The sequence below is a fragment of the Acanthopagrus latus genome, chromosome 4 (genome assembly GCF_904848185.1).
Source record: "Acanthopagrus latus isolate v.2019 chromosome 4, fAcaLat1.1, whole genome shotgun sequence".
In the NCBI taxonomy this organism is placed as follows: Eukaryota; Metazoa; Chordata; class Actinopteri; order Spariformes; family Sparidae; genus Acanthopagrus; species Acanthopagrus latus.
In genome coordinates this window covers 4,848,011-4,865,482 of record NC_051042.1, presented here as the reverse complement: position 1 = coordinate 4,865,482, position 17,472 = coordinate 4,848,011, and the positions used below count along the sequence as shown (strand labels likewise).

At 40.0% G+C, this 17,472-nt stretch overlaps 1 protein-coding gene across 1 annotated transcript in view; it reads right to left on the bottom strand.

Moving 5' to 3' along the window:
• The window catches only part of map2k5 (mitogen-activated protein kinase kinase 5), a 60,265-nt gene extending 58,033 nt beyond the window's left edge, over nt 1-2,232 (bottom strand). The window contains exons 1-3 of the mRNA XM_037095915.1: nt 1,765-2,232; nt 1,450-1,498; nt 335-402 (exon numbers count right to left, since the gene is read on the bottom strand). Coding sequence (XP_036951810.1) covers nt 335-402; nt 1,450-1,498; nt 1,765-1,863 — 216 coding nt within the window. The 5' untranslated portion in view covers nt 1,864-2,232. The remainder of the gene's footprint in view (nt 1-334; nt 403-1,449; nt 1,499-1,764) is intronic.
• Between the last annotated feature and the right edge of the window lie 15,240 nt (nt 2,233-17,472).

Genomic DNA, 17,472 nt, shown 5'->3' with positions numbered 1-17,472 from the left:
ACAAATTCTACAACATTCAACACTCTATATTATGCATTATTGGACCATATATGAGGATTTGAGGATCTACACAAAATTAACATTAAAGTTTACGTGAGAAACCTTGAATGGGTAACAGAGAGGGGAAGAGGACTCTTTCAAAATGTTCAGAAATGCAGCTAAGAAATGGCCACAGTGAGCTCTGACCTTAATGTGAACAGTGTTTGATCAGAACTATTTTGTAATGAAGAAACAGTCTTGAAGACGACTGCTACAGTGGTAGCAGACATGCAGTTTGTGGCATGGATAGATGTCATGATGGACACATTACAAATTCATGTATTTATATACTCACATATGACAACATGGCTTTGAGTTCTTCATCACTTCTGACAGTGATCCTGTCTCCCACTTCATCTTCATCTGGGAAACATACAAGTATTTCAAGATTTGGACTGGATAAATGCACACGTACAAGTGTGTGTGAGTCTGTGTGTGTGTGTGTGTGTGTGTGAAAAACACTTTATAAGTACTAGGCCTAGGCCATAATGACAAAATTAAATATTATAATATTTTTGACCATAAATACCTCAATATAATTATTTCATCAGTAGTAACTTGAAGATTACACTAAACATAATGAAATTAATGATAAACAATCATCAGTAGTGAGGATATAATGAGTAAGTGCATTAAGGCAAGCACTAGAAAAGTGATAATGTCTGGCAAGTATAGAAAACTACACTGCTTGACTGTAATGCAGCCTTTAAAACCAGGAAAAGGCAACACTTGATATAATCATATCACACTATAGAAATCTAATATATACGATATACAGTCTCATTTTATTATACTAATACAATATCAACATATTGCCCAGCCATACTTTTGGTGATAAGCGCTATGATGTTGTTCATATATGACAAAGAAAGTTGTTATGAATAATACAAAAGGACAAACTACAGCATTGAGACAGACCATGATCATCACCACTAGCTGTTACAGACTGATTACAAAATGTCGAGCAAAAGCCCCAATTAAAGAATTATATCTGGTTTAAATAGCATCATTATATTATTTGTCATGAACATGGATGAGCATGATGCAAACAACTGTTGTGATTGCATTTTCCTGCCCTCTTCACATTCAGTAATGTTAAATGTCTAAACAGACAATAACTTAATTAACCCCAAAACTTATGGGAATGATAATTAAAGGGCTCACATATAGTAGTAAGGAGAGATTTGTCTCTTACAGTATTTTGACTGTTGATAATACATTTGTCAATTACAGGACAAAGGTTTAGTTACAAACAAATAGCCTGTGTCACTGAGACACTTCTCAGTAGTGTAAACTTTGAGATGATCAGTTTGAAAAGTACTGTGGTGTATTTCAGATTTGTTACTTTCCAAGTGATCAACAGCTTGGAGAACAAATGTTTCAGCATGGAAGAGTGAAACAGAAACTTACATTCAAAGGCCGTGACAGTGGCTTCAGGCATGACATCTCTGATGGCGACCTGAAATGATGACAGGGTCACATAGAAGAAAGTACAGCTTTACAACTCTAGACGGATGCAGACAGTTTGTTTCGATAAAAGAATAATCAGATCCACGACACAGATGCATGACTCAGTAGTTTAGTTTAAGATCCATCTGTTTTGCTCACACAAGTTGAGACAGAAACTTAAGCTGTCAAACTCTAAACTGTGTTTTCTGTACAACAGTGTGTAGCAGGAGTAGACCCAGGGGTGACAGCTAGCTCTGTAGCTCTGTAGACACTCACCAATAAGTCATTGAAGTTCAGAAGAGATGGACAGTCGACGGACGAGTCCATGTCCCCTGACGGTGTCTTTATACGGATCACTATTGCCTCGGTGTCCATTCTACAAGGCTTTTTTAAGTATCAGCATAAAGATGACAAATCTAGCCTCATAATAACACTTCACTGGCTCTCTAAGCTAACAAGCTAATTTCCTGCAGTGGTTTGCTGACGACACATGCTAGCATCCTGCTCAGTCCGGACACTTGTGTGAAGTGATGCGGACATTAAGAATCGTCACCGGTCACTGACGACACCGACTTCACGTCATTACGTTATGAACGGTTCAGCTTGAGCTATGAATGTGTTTTTTGTCCGCTGTCTCAAGCGAAGTTTTTTGTTTTATCGGAGGTTTTTAGCCATGTAGCTAGTTTTGAGGAAGCCACAACTGCTCCGACAGCGCTTCCGAATCAACATCCGCCCAGTGCATTTCAAAATAAAAGCACCCGCTCCTAACACTCTCTCACTGTCTACTGTCACCATGAAGAAGTGGCCAGATGTCAGTGAGTACTGCAAGTATTGTACAACTGCAAACAAAGCAAAGCAAATAAGTCATAATAAAAGAATACCATGAATGCACTCAATGTAGGCTATTGTGCCACTTATTCAGCAGAAATCATCTGCATTGTAATCCACTCTTTAAAAAGTTCATCTTCACAATATTGCAAACACTTTTAATTATTATGTACAAACCATGATCTTAATGGCAGTCTGTGCTTCTGCCTCCTAATACAAAATGAGTAAAATGGCCTTGCTTTCCCACAATAAAGTGTAAACAAGAGTTTAAAAAAACAAACAAACAATATATTAATCTTGAGTCCTGCTACTTCTAGTTCATGCAGTGTTAAGTGTTGATGTTGAGGATGAGTTCAGGAGTCTCACAGTCTGGGGAATGAAGCTGCTCTGTAGTCTGGTGGTATGGCAGCAGATACTTCTGTATCTTGTGTACACTGACAGCAGCAGGGTGAGCAGACAGGTTGAAGTGGGAGTTGTTTTAGTATCCTTTGAGCTCCGTCGATGGTACCTGTGATGTTCTGGTGGATTTTATCACTCGCTGTAGAGCCTTCCTGTCCTGGCTTCTGCACGAACAGTGCCGATTTGTGATGTTTCCAGTCAGGATGCTTCATTTGGCCTTTCCCGTTCTTCTTTTAAACCAGGGTGGTGATGTGCGATGACCATGATCAGGGACCTCAGGGATGGTAACTCCAAGGAAGCTATGTCTGTTCACCTGCTCCATCTCAGCTCCACTGATGTAGACACAGTTGTCTGTCTTTGCGTCTTTTTTTCTGCAGCAGTTAGATCCTTGGTTTTGCTGACATTGAGCAGTAGATGGTTTTCTTTGCACCACTCTGCAAAGTTGTTGATTTCCTCTCAGTAAGCACTCTCATCTTGGTGTTCAAACCCCGGGAAATCCACAAGTTTACTCAAAGTAACGGCATGTTTCATTAAGTCACCACTGCTACTTACGAGATGGAGTCTACGGCGACTGAGACTACATTTACTCATGGCCAAGAAATGCTGAACGAACCGCAACTACAAAACACTTTGCAGGTTCAGCACAAGCAGTATCCATTAACAGAAAACACAAACACAAAAGCCACATCACAAACACAATATGAAGACAGAGATCAACATTGCTCATTTGTGACAATCACATACTGATATTAATCATAGTTGGCTAGATAATGCTAACGTTTCACTTTCTTGTCACATGGACCTTGGTCACATGTTTAGCCGATAATCGTCATCCCGCTTTGTTGTTAACTTCTACTGACGCTCACCGTTTACTTATTTTCTTGTGACCTGTGAATTTATGTCGTCCTTTATTACACTTTGCGCAGCCCTCTGGATATGAAGACCGTACAGAACTTCGTTTGACCTAGAACCATCAGCTATACAATTAAACTGATATCAAATGTTTTCATGGTTTATTTAACTTTTTGAAGGTGAATACGTTCTGAATATTGCCTCATGAAAAATGTAAGTTAAAATATTTAGAATACATTCTTTGTGTCACTGTTGTCAACATACACTCCTGACAAAACCAGGATGTCACCCTGATTATGAATTATGAATTTGTTTTGAACGACAAAGCGATAGACTGAAAAGCTTTGTGAAGAAAAGTGCTTGAAGGCAGCACGGAGTGAAACACTATCTGTCTGTGTATACAGCTCAGCCTTTCATACTGAACTGGAATTATTGAACGCTCGATCAAAAGAGATTGTTGCGACCTTGGAATGCTTTGGCTGGACATGACATTGATGTGAGATCAATTTTGATAAGAGAGTACAATTTTGAGCTTAAAAGAGCTTTCTGAGGGTATAATGGGTGAGTAGTCTAAAGGGTAAATATTCTTTTTAGAACTGACCTTAGATAATTATTCAATCGATTTTATTGTATGAATAGTCCTCATTTTCATAGAAACATACAGCTACAGTACAAACAATTCACTTACTTTTTCTTTTAGAACTCATGACCATGGCTTTTCAAATGTTCAAAGAAGTTCATGCCTCTTTCACTCAACGTTAACACTGTGTTAGTATTTAAAGCAGGCCTGGCCAACCCGCGGCTCCCGAGCCGCATGCGGCTCTTTGCCCGGTTTCGTGCGGCTCTTACATTCATGTCGAATTTGGTGTTTGTGTGTTTTTTACAGTCCGTGCATATCACGCGCATCCGCGTTTGACGCAAATGACTTGGAGGGAAACTCGTTGAGTAGTGTGTAGGCCTACCAAATTCACTGTCAAAATGGCAGGGAAAAAATGCACAGCAAAACGAAAATATGAAGATGAACACAGGATGTTTTTAAAAGAGTGTGAGAGTTTGTTTTTTTTTTGTTGAACGTAATGGCAAGCCATTCTGCCTTATATGTCAAGCATCATTGGTGCATTTCAAGGCTTCAAATCTTCAGCGGCACTTCAGTTCACTCCATGCTAACATCGACCAGGAATTTCCAAAGGGGACTGAACTTCGCAAGCACAAGTTGGTAACTTTGAAAGGTCAGGCAGAAAAGCAGACACAAGTGTTCCAAAAATTTATGAAGCACTCAGAGACCGTAACGCTCGCATCATATAAACTTGCTTGGAACATCGCACGGGCTAAAAAGCCATACAATGAAGGGGAGTTCATCAAAACATGCCTCAGTGACATAGTTGAAATCTTGTCTCCTGAAAACGACAAACTAAAACGAATGGTATCAGACATCCAACTTTCCCGCCACACGGTTGAACACAGAATATCAGACATTAACACGGCTATTGAATCACAGTTGCACTCCGACCTTCAAGCCTGTGAGTATTTTAGCGTTGCATTGGATGAGTGTTGTGACATACAAGACAAGCCTCAGCTGGCAATATTTACACGGTCTGTGTCAAAAGATTGTGTGATCAAAGAAGAACTCCTTGATATTGTGCCATTAAAAGACAGAACCCGTAGCATAGATGTGAAAGAAACAATGGTGGCTGCATTTGTAAAAGCAAATCTGCCCATATCGAAACTAACTGCGATAGCCACGGATGGAGCGCCAGCCATGATCGGATCTGTGAACGGGCTTGTGGGGCTGTGCAAACTTTTCCAGAGTTTTGGAATTTCCACTGCATCATCCACATGGAGCAACTCGTGTCTAAATCACTGAATTTAGATAACGTCATGAAGCCTGTGATGGAAATTGTCAACTACATTCGCACACATGCGCTAAACCACAGACAATTCAAAAACCTCATCGCTGAGCTGGACCAATCCCTTCCAGGTGACTTGCCGCTGCACTGCACTGTGAGGTGGCTGTCAAAAGGTAAGGTACTTTGTCGCTTCTTTGAGCTTTTGGATGCTGTGAAACTGTTCATGGAAGAGAAGGATAAGCACTATCCCGAGCTCTCAGACCTTAAGTGGACTATGGATCTGGCTTTTTTGGTCGACATGCTGTGCCACTTGGACAGACTGAACCTGACCCTGCAGGGTAAGTCAAAAATACTGCCTGACCTGGTGCAAAGTGTGTTTGCGTTCGCCAACAAATTGAAGCTGTTCAAGACGCATATTCAGAAGAAAGATTTAACGCATTTTCCCATTCTGCTAAAAGCCAGTGGGCAAGTCACCAACACCGTCCTGAATAAGCAAACAGCCAGATATGCAACAATGGTTGAAAACCTGTACGAAAGCTTTGTGACCCGGTTCCGTGATCTTCAACTGAAAAGGCCACAGATTACATTCATTGTTGACCCGTTTAATGCGGAGACGGGCTGTTTGAAAACACCGCTGGTCACAGATGAGGCTGCAGCTGAGTTGGAGATGATCGATCTTTGTGAAGAGGACCAACTGAAACCTGCTTTGAGAGAAGGGACCATTGAATCCTGGAAAAGTGTGCCAATGGAAAAGTACCCAAATGTCAAACGGGCTGCGCTGAAGATACTGTCAATGTTTGGGTCAACATACGTCTGCGAGTCTCTGTTTTCTACCCTGAAACATGTGAAATCAAAGCATCGCTCTGTTCTGACAGACACACATGTGAAGGAATTGCTTAGAGTGGCAACAACTGACTATAAACCAGATTTGAAAAGGATTGTTGAGGGCAAGGAATGCCACAAGTCCCACTAAGCAACATGCATGGTAAGAGAAAAAATGCTATTGTATATTATAGGGTTTTTCTATCAAAGTGCACACTTTTATAATAATTAAAAAACATATTTTACAGTGAAGGCAAATTATTTTTAATACTTTTAAAGTTTAAAACTCAGCTGCCTACAGAACAGCTGGTCACAATGGTTATTGCAGTTGTGGATTTGCTGAGAAAAAGTAAAGTTTAAAAGTATTAAGTGTTTTTTAATTATTCTAAAACTGTGCACTTTGCTTGAGAAATTGTGCACTTTGGTTGAGAAAGTCTGCACTTTGAGAGTGTTCACTTATAGAAAAACCCTATATTATATTTTTGTTTGTAGACATGAACTGAACATTGAAGAGAGTTGAGAGTTTGTTTGACATGACATTGATGTGAGATCAGTTTTGATAAGAGAGTACAATTTTGAGCTTAAAAGAGCTTTCTGAGGATATAATGGGTGAGTAGTCTAAAGGGTAAATATTCTTTTTAGAACTGACCTTAGATAATTATTCAATCGATATATTGTATGAATAGTCCTCATTTTCATAGAAACATACAGCTACAGTACAAACAATTCACTTACTTTTTCTTTTAGAACTCATGACCATGGCTTTTCAAATGTTCAAAGAAGTTCATGCCTCTTTCACTCAACGTTAACACTGTGTTAGTATTTAAAGCTTTTCACTCGGCACAAGTCAGTCGTGTATAACTGAAGGTAAAACAAAGGGGCCCTTAACATCAGTGTTGATTTCGACTTGTGTTTGAGGAGCTGCATCAGTCGCTCTGGCCACTCACCAAAGGGCTCTGATTGCAGTTCCAAGAACAAGACATTGATCTCTGGGCAAAATTAAATCTCTTTCTCTGTGAATTTACCGCGCTCACACAGCTGATACTCAAGTCTGTTGACCGAGGTTCTGTGTAATGATAAGAACTTGTTTAAGCTTGTTCCATCCCCCAGTTGCTCAGATCTGGCTGGGTATGTGGGACTTGAAAACAATATCAGTGAGAGGTGTGCTGTGCCAGTCATTGCAGTAGCTTCAGTTTCACTGGCTGCAAAAACAAAAGTCTCCACCTGTGGTTGGCCTCATGCTGAACTTCACTATCAGTTGTTGCCATCTTGTTTAAAAGGTAAGGAAAGCCTTTCTCTCTCTCTTTTTCTCTTTCTCTTTCTTTCTGATAAGTACTTCTTGTTGTCCCATAAATAACCGCAAGAAATACTTGTCATTTAAAGAAAATGTTATGCCACTGATAAGATTTATAATACTTATTGATTTGGAATATTTTTTAAACATCCTACATAAATACAATAAAACCTCACAATATCAATAATAAAATGTTGGTGACAGTCTTTAACAAACATGCATGAAAACATAATGGGGAAAAAGCAAAGTTTAATTTATGTTTTGTGTCAGATTTCATTTGAATCAGACATTAAATCTTAACCTGCAAAGTAAATGATTACCAAAGTCAACAAACTAAAGGAAAATGTATGATACTTACCTGTATATTCAGTGGCTTTGAACTATGCAGAAAGAAATTACTCAATTAAAGTACAAGCACCAAAAGTCATACTTGAGTAAAATCAAGAATATGGTGTTAATCACTTTGGTAAATGTGATAGTCACCCATGCGAATATTACCTGAGTGAAATTCTTGAAGTAATTAAATGTACACAAGTATAAAAAGTGTAAGTAAAAGTTAATTATATGTTCATTTCCATGTACAGCATGTAAATACTGTATACTGAGGGTCAACCAATTATCAGCCTGGCTATAATGCATCATGCAATCTGGAGAGTGTCTACTAACCAAAGTTAGCAAATAAATATAGTGAAGGAAAATGCAAAATAACATTTTTAAATAACATCATAAAAAGGCAACTGAATTTTACGTAAGTGTGTTATTCTGGAGTTTTCTACACAGAAGTTATTGTAAACAAACATTATGATTGGTTTACAGTACTTTCCAACACTGTCTGTCTATCTGTGTCAGTCTAAAGACTCCTTCTATCTGCTTGTCTGTCTGTCTGAGGTTACAAGTTCATTGCATTGATCTGCTTGTACATGCATCGAATCTTTTACACTTGTACCAACACTTGTAATGCCCGAAATTATTACCTTGCCTTATTGTTACAGCAGAGTAAAGGGGAACAACAGAGCCGGGCTATCAAGCGTTCTGATTAATGCCTCCAACAGCACTGCCCTCTGATGAGAAGCAGAGGATCTATATGGCACTTTGTCAAACACACTCTCTCAGGACTTGACGTTAGGGCCTTCTGCTTTAGGGGCAACTAGGCTGAAGCCCAGTCAGCAATCCACATTATCAGAAATCAAACTCCTGACTTGGCTGGGAGGGGAAAGTGGAAAAGGAAGGCCAGCACTCACTGTCTGGTAATTAAAACCTATTTTATCAGACTTCTTCTCTCGCTCCGTACCTCTTTTCTTCCTATTGACAAGCTGCTTAGTGCAAAGTGAGCTCAGTTTGACTCTAAATATATGAGGCACACTTATTTAACTTTCTCAGCAAACAGGGAAAATCAAGTAAACAAGACAGCAACTAAATTGCACAGCAAGATTGCCCATTATTTATTTACTGTAGTTTTATTGTTATTTATGGGTGTTTTTGAGTGTAACTAAGTGTCCAAATGCAGCCTGTGTTCACGTCCTCTCCCCTCTCCATCTCCTCCTCTGATGATTATCATTTCATTACTCTCTGTCAAATGTATTGGTTGGCTTGTTGTACTTATTGACTAATGAGCCAAAGTCAGCACTGTCTTCCTTCACTGTAATGCTGATATAGAAGATCTTGAAATACTATTTGTCTGCTGGTTAAGTATTGATCGTTCTTGCAGATATTGACTGTTACTTGGTAGCTTTCTATTTACAATGCCCCTTAACATTAATGGTAATTATTCAACATAGAAATGCGTGAGCTTGTTCTTTAAGGCTTTATTTACCTTGTTTCGAACCAACAGCAGGGAATATATCACTGGCTTTGGTCTCAATAGGGGCTGAACCTGCTGTGAGTTCAGTTAGAAAAACGTGTCCCACCATCTGTCCAGGGCCACGTCCCAACTCAGGTATCCAGATGCAAAGCCTCGGGCTGAAATAGAGATGTGTCTCCTCAGCCTTGAAGCCTGAAGCCTGTTGTTTATTGATGCTGCCAGAGTCGCTGCTCAGATCGATACCATCTCCCCTCAGATGGGCCTTCGAACGCGCAGGCTCCAAATTGAGGTCAGGATATGTAGAGGGTTATGGCACTTCAGCAGACATGAATTGCCTGAGAGGCTGCGGTCATTTGTTACATCTTCCTTTAAAGTTCATCTCCAAGTTGACCTGTGATGAAGCATGGAGAGTTTGTGAGTCATTGGTGTGAGAGTTATGAGGAAATGCACCCATACACGGACGAGCAGGTTGGACAAAATGGATTGTGTGACTACCTCTCAGCTCTCAGAGCCACATGCTTTCCCTGTCATTCCCCATGTTTCCGATTCACCTCTGAGGTCCCCTTTATAGCTGCATGTTGTTTCTGTTGTTTCTAATAAAGAGGAAATATTGGCGCCTTCCTGACCTGCTCATAGGGGCCATCGAAAAATTTATGGGGTGTGTCTCCTTCATACGGGCCTCTTTTGACCCGAGCCTCACATAAATAACACATCACCAGTTCACCGGAGCTCTATTGACTCTTCTTTCATGCTGTGGTCAAGTGACTTTATTGAATTCAGGATGTGGCTACATGCTTATGTTTTCACATGATAAAATCAAGACAAAACTGCATAAAGCCATACAATATTTCACTCTGCCTTTCATGCATTATAGAGCTGGTAGTTTCATGGAAAAGCCAATTAATTTTATTGTTAAAAATGTTAAAATTGTTGATTTCAAGAATACTGATGATTTCCATGATGCATTTCTCCATGCAAAAGCCATGTGGAAGCCCAGCCCCCTTACTGATCACAGCAGGCTCTAGGTTATATCAGTAAAGATACTTTATCTACCTCTTCAAAGATATTTTTTATGGTCTCACAGATGTCCGCTTTCTTCACAAAATTATAAAATGTTTGGCTGGGTTGAAGACAACTTTTCAGTCCAGCACTGCGACAAACTGCGTCGTTTTGCTCTGCTCAATTTGCTTAAGTCCTTTGTGGAAGTCTGTGGAAATACTGGATTCATACACACAGAAATTGGCCCGTTGCTGATGCACTTTCATATCAAATTAAATGATTTGTTAAAGCAACTATTTCTGGCTGATTAATCCATGATGATGTCACGAAGAGCATAAAAAAAATAGGGTAAGAAGTCAAATTCCTGCATTTGAAAAGTTACTTAAAGTGGACACATATGTAGTTTGTAGTTGAAACAAAAAGGTGACATAGTCCAGAGGTAAAACCAATGCAAATAAACATTAAGTAAAACAGGAGAGTAACAACAACACCACTGTAACTGTATATACATGCATATGTGCATGACTGTGGCCAAGATGAGCTCCTTCCCTCAAACCACACATTGCTGTGATGCAGAGTGTCAGGTGGCCTGTTTGTCAGCTGAAATATTCATCAAACAGATCAACGGAAAGTCTGGCCGCCTTTTCAACTGACAACTGCTTGTCAATAATTGATGGAGAATGAGGCAAATGACTTAGTGAGTGTTTGGGGGTCCTTCTCTTTCTGTAAGTGATGCCTCTGACCTTTGGTGTGTGAAAGAACTCATCATGGTCACTGCTCACATGTCATATAAAGCCCGACACAAAGAGCTGAACAGTGAAAGTAATAAAGAAAAGAAATTATAGATTGAACAGAATGAATGTGCCTTTATTTTATGTGAATTGGTGTTTTGAAGTGTTGCTTTCCAGAGAACATTTTAACAATGTTGTATTAAATTACTGAGTGTTCAAAAATGTAATTTAAATTTAATTCAGACATGTAAGACATTATATATGTTTGAAGTTTAATGCTTAACAATCAAAGAAGTTTAAATTTAAATGATGTAAGTATCCTTTATGAAACACGCAGGTTTCGTTATTTTTAACTGCATTTTAACATGAAATAATTGCCAAGATATTATGAAAATAATGTGATAATTTGGACCAAGATTATCATAGCATTAAACATTTATATCAGCACGATCCTTAAAAGGATTATTGTGAGCAAAACTATTAGTGATTAAATTATTTCAGGCTGCAACTGACAATTATTCCATTATCAATTAATGTGACAATTATGTCATACTAACATAATTCTAATAAATGCCAGAAAATAGTCAATAACCTCCCTGTTTCTCAAAGTCCAAGGAGAGGTCTTTAAATGTCTTGTTTTAAAGCTACAAACCTTCATATTTGAGAGCCTAAAAACACAATGTTCTGCCATTTTTGCATGAAAAGTTGTTTTAAGGATTAATCTATTATAAAAATAGTTGGTAAGTTATTTTGTGTCGTTAAATAACTCATTAGTCAATGAACTGTTACAGGTCTAAAAAAGATATTTGAATGATTTTCCCTAAACCCAGATAATCAGGAAACTGTGCTGTCACTAACCGGACCTCTGACCTCCCTAGAGGAGAAACCGTTCCTAATTATGAATCAATAAAATGTTGTGTTATTATGGTGTCGTGATCAGGATGTGGTGTGGGTAGCCACTTACTTACAGGTTGTGGTTAATCATGTAAGGGCTGTTAGCACCTACGTAGTTTTGGTCTAATTTATGGCTGACAACATACCTGATACTGTGGTGAGTCAGTGGAAAGTTGTCGTGGGGGTTGGTGTGTGTTGGTCCTTCCTGTCAGATGAGATTCTCCCGCCTGCCAACACACTCAAATCTTTATCCTTCTGTCTATTGTCTGACCTTCTGTTCACTATAACCAATACTGGCTGCACAGCGTTTTCACGGTTCCAATTCCCTCTGTAGCACCTGCAGAACAGAGTGTATTTAAGCTACACTGTCAGCGTGAAGGGATGCACTTTAAAAAACACTTTCGGATGTAAAATTTGTGAGTTCGCAAAAGCTTTTACACGAGTAAACAATGGATGTTATTCATTGTGTAATAATTGGATGTACCTGTAACTGCTGAATCACAATGTTAGTGACTTCCTGTCTCATGTAGCCTCATGAGAAATTTTCTAGATATCTTCGAAAATATATATTTTTTATGGCGCGTCATGCCACTGAAACCGGCTGTGAGTGATACACAAACTGTCTGGGTTCAAGACAAGACTACAGATTTGAGCTTCATTAATTATTTGCCGCACTTGCCAATAATTTCTGAGCTGCCAGGGCCAGTTGTCCTGTCATTGTCTACGGGGGGCGCACCGCAGTTTCTGAATTGCTAAGTAAACAGTTTCAGCCTGGGATGGTCAGCTGACATTGTCCTATTTTAAGATGGATGGTTTGATTGAAAATTACTGGGTGACACATTGTTGGCTAACAATAAGTGTGATGAACCCTCTGAAGGTGCTTTGGGTGGATTTCAAAGGGGTCCACTTGATACTGCTGATGATAAGCCCTCACGTCTATAAAAGCAGTTTCCTCATCCACTTAAGGATTAAATTGTTAGGATTATCATGTGTCAACTCGGATGCCAGTCAGTAAAAAAGTAACGGAGAGTAGGTGGTTAGAATGGGAATGTAAAACCTTATGCTCAAACAAAGAAGAAAAAAAACTACTGCATAAAAAAACAGGTTTGCACATTAAAATCCAAAAATCAGTTAATACATTAAGTGTGAGGGTAATCTGTTATTATCACTAAGTTTTTATTTCTGCTGACACAAAACCCATTAAAATGAGACAAATGAATGTTATTGGGGTAGGTGAATTATACAGTTTTGAGGCATTTTAACCAGAAGTATCCCGACTGAACAAGTCTGGCCTTGAACACGGCAACAAGCCCACAAAGGTCTCCATGCTGTCTGGCTGCCATTTCAGATTATTACCAAAAATACTCAGATTTTCTTCTATTAACAAAGTGCTATTTAATGGACATATACTAACCTATAATTGAAAGAGGGTTTAAGACATTTGATATCTAAAACTGTCCTCTGTATGTATCTACCAATGTTTGCTTTTTAACAGGGAAATACATGTGTTGTCTGCCACTACAGTAGGTGTTATTGTCTGGTTAAATCTGCGTGTGTGCGTGTGTGCTTGAGCGTGTGTCCGCACTGCCTCATTGTGGAATATAACAAAGCCCTGGAAATACAACCTCCAGGGGTCTTACCTGGATGTGGCGGCCCCCACTTTTTCATTAAAAACTGCAATCCTGCAGCTGAGGCTCCGTTACGCCACAATGTGACAGAGCTATACAAGGGCAAACATATGCGACCCGGACACAACCTTCAAATATGGCCCAATAGATAGATCTCTTGCTCTTCTCTATCTTACAACAAGTTTGAATGCAAATTGATGCAGACCATTTTCAACGGATGTGTGTGGCTTTGTTGTTGGCCTTGCTGCGTCCCTTGTTTAAGTATTGAAATGTCTGCATATTGAAATGAAGAATTTACAAGCCTGTCTATGAATGTGCACGACAATTAGGGCTGAATTTTTTCCTCCCTGAATTCATGTATGTTATTAAGTATGCGAATGACATAAAAGGAATTACACTTGACATAAAAATATTAGTTTTTGTGTTTTCCCTGTAAAGCCTTTATATTGGCACACTTTGTTGTAGCACATGTAGTAAAATTTGAATCAGTCTATTCCCTGGGCTGTCATCATGATTTTGCTGTGCCGGTGAGAGCAACAGAGGTATTGCAGTAAGGTAATAGAAGTGTCCGAGACCAAACTACTCCAGTGAGACGTGAGCGCAAAGTAGCAATGTAATTACAGGTCATGAGTTGACCACCTCAGAACCGCAGCAGGTGCAGGGAGAGCTGAGCCTGTCAGGCACCCTGACATGTATGTACACATTCAGACGCACACGCGCACACACACACACACACACACACACACACACACACACACACACACACACACACACACACACACACACACACACACACACACGACACACAGCCGTCACTTTTGCCATAAATCCTCAGAATCAAGTGTCGTTACACAGACTTCAGTCTTAGCACTGTGTGAGCATCCTGGAGGCTGTGAGTGATTTTGCCATCAGGAAGTCAGTGTCTTATTGAAAGCCATCTTCAAGTGTGTCCAGATGATACTACACCCTAGTGGTGAGATGAAGAACTAGGAGTGTAATGCATTTAAATTAAAAGGAAGCTACGCTAGAGAATTTAAAACACATTTACAAAACATTCTGTAATGTTCAGATAAACCTCAGCATTTTTTTTTAATAACCTGGAGATTCATCACCATTATTATCACACCTTAATTCTGGATCGAGGATAAACAATGGACTCTTGAAGTGTGTGTCTGTAATTGATTTGGACACATCCTTTACCTGGTGAAGTGCAGTAACTGGTCCGGGGTGAGTCCAGCGCAGCACCCTTCCCCCTCACTTGAGTCATTTGTTATCACCTCATGGCTCCTCCAATGCGCTGTGCAATTGTCCGAGCTGCTCCAGGGTGACGGGGTCAGGCCTTTAAAAGGGAATTACTTCACTGACACAATAAGAGATGACAGTTTATTTGATGTCTTACCACCACTTCACTCCCCTCCTGCATCCAGCCCTGCCCTGCATCCTAACTGTTCCCTGGGGAGCAATGAATCTGTGTGTGTGTGTGTGTGTGTGGGTTGGTGGGTGCATCCATGTGCTTTCCAGTGTGTTTATGTGTGTGTGTTGTAATCGTATCTATCTTGGTGTCTTTATCTGAGTCCAGTGTATCTTTGTTTCTGGGAAAGCTTCAGTGCCTGAAGAGACTGTGACTTAAATGTAGTCAGATATGAATCTAACAGGACACAGCAGGGGGATCAGTGTGGTGTCAGAAAGATGCACAGTATTAAAATGGTTTTATTTGTGATTGTAGTTAAAGTTTGTACCTATATATCCAGATCTCGCATAGTATTGTGCTGTGTGTGTGTGTGTGTGTGTGTGTGTGTGTGTGTGTGTGTGTGTATGTGTATTTATTTCTACGTCCCTGTCAGGTGTATTTAGAATGAATAGACTGCAGATGTTACTTTGGATTCTGCTCGTGTGTGTGTGTGTGTGTGTGTGTGTGTGTGTGTGTGTGTGTGTGTGTGTGTGTGTGTGTGCGTGCGTGTGTGTGTGTGTGTGTGTGTGTGTGTGTGTGTGGAAGAGAGAGACAGAGAGTGAGTGAGTGAGTGATTGACACCAGACTTGTGTGTCACACTTCAGGGGATTGGGAGAGGCCATGCAGCCAGTCTGGCAGGTCATTATCAGTGTGTCACACAGCGGTGTGACGGCTACTTCCTCTGAGACAAAACACATCACACAGGCACAGACACATACACACACACACACACACACACACACACACACACACACACACACCTCATGCCACACGGAACACACACCAACTCCTTCCCTAAGTCATTGAGGAATGCCTATCCAAGCCAATCAATTGGGCGATCAATTGGGGACCAACTGGCAATCCCCTGCAATCAATACGCCCCTTGTTGCATGGCTCCAGAAGTGCCACAATGGCTGTGGCACTTAATTAAGTTGTTAATTGCTGCGTTAAGCTTTCTCAGGTACCCTCCCTAGACAGTAATTGAGAGTGGCTGGACAATTCGGCTATCGGCAGCACTTTGCTAAATTTAATCACAAATCCAAGTAATAGCAAAGGTTGTGGTACAACGAGCCGAACAACACTTACAGTGTCAGTTTAAGTGGAGGAGAGACAGAGCAGGCTGTCACACTCCGACTGCTGGAAGTAGACATAATGCCGAATCCTGTTTCTGTGGAACATCCCGTTCGTTGCACCATGTAGACGTCTGGATGACATCATGCAGCCGTGCCGGCCAATCACAGAGTGCAGTACAGACTAATCAGAATTTCTAGGGATGGTGAGGTTTGTTTTAAATATTCTCTCCAAAGGATGTTATAAAGCTCAGCTGTGAACTTTATTCAGCTTCAGGACATCAACAGGAGGGTGGGGGTGCGTACAGTACTGGTTTCTTCAACAACACCCCGGCTGGTTTCTTAGTTACCCACAGTTGAAGTAACCTTCAGCGTCGTTGAGAGGATGATGAGGGTGAAAAAAGATCAAATTTGTTTTAGTGCCATGCCACCAGGCTCAGAGCAGCTTCTTTCTTCTGGCTGTGACACTCCTCAATTCATCCTGAGCACTCGGCCATGAAAAAATTGTTTTAATTTGATGATTTCTTCAAGCCAGATAAGATGGAATCTGACCTGATGATGGCCGTTATGAATGAATATAACTATTATATAGAAATTGCCAATCTTCACTTCTTTTAATTACATAGGTCGGACAGAGGCAACAGTTTTGAGTTGTGACTATTTCATGACCAGCTTTAAACTCTGTGTAGTACATTTAAAGTTACTCACTATTGACCATTATTGACTTTGCATGCTCAGGTTAAAGTAAGCAGGATGATTAATCCCTCGGTAATCACTTTTGCATCTACTTACATCCGAAAGCTACTTAAGAACAGCATCAAATAGCTATTAATAAATCAGTTATCAACATAGTTATTTTGTGAAGAAGTGAATCCACGTCTCCTCATTGTCTCAACTCTCAACATTTCCAAAAGTGACTTGCTGTTGTGGCTACATTCTCAGTGCAAAGTCACACAACAACACAAGTCCTGCATTATTTCTGGATATTGTGTTAAGAATTACTTCCTAGAAGAGGTACATCTCTACCCATGTCTGAACTGACTTTAATGTTTGGAGGAGGAGTAGATGGTGGTGACCATGGATCAAGACAGCATTTGACGATTTACAAGTGTGAAACCGTTGCATATATTTGAGGAGACGACAGGACAATTTCCAGTCTTGTTTGTGGCAACAGAACTAGATATGTTAGACCTAAGCAGGATCTTTTTCCAAACCATAAGCAAGTGGTTTTCATACCTAAACAGGACCATGAGCACAGCGTTGTTGCAACATAAAATTAAAAGTGTAAATGAAGTAACTAGAACCTGGTGATTTTACTTTTACTTTTACTTTTCTTGGCTGTTTTTTTTTTCTTGAGATTCTAACACAG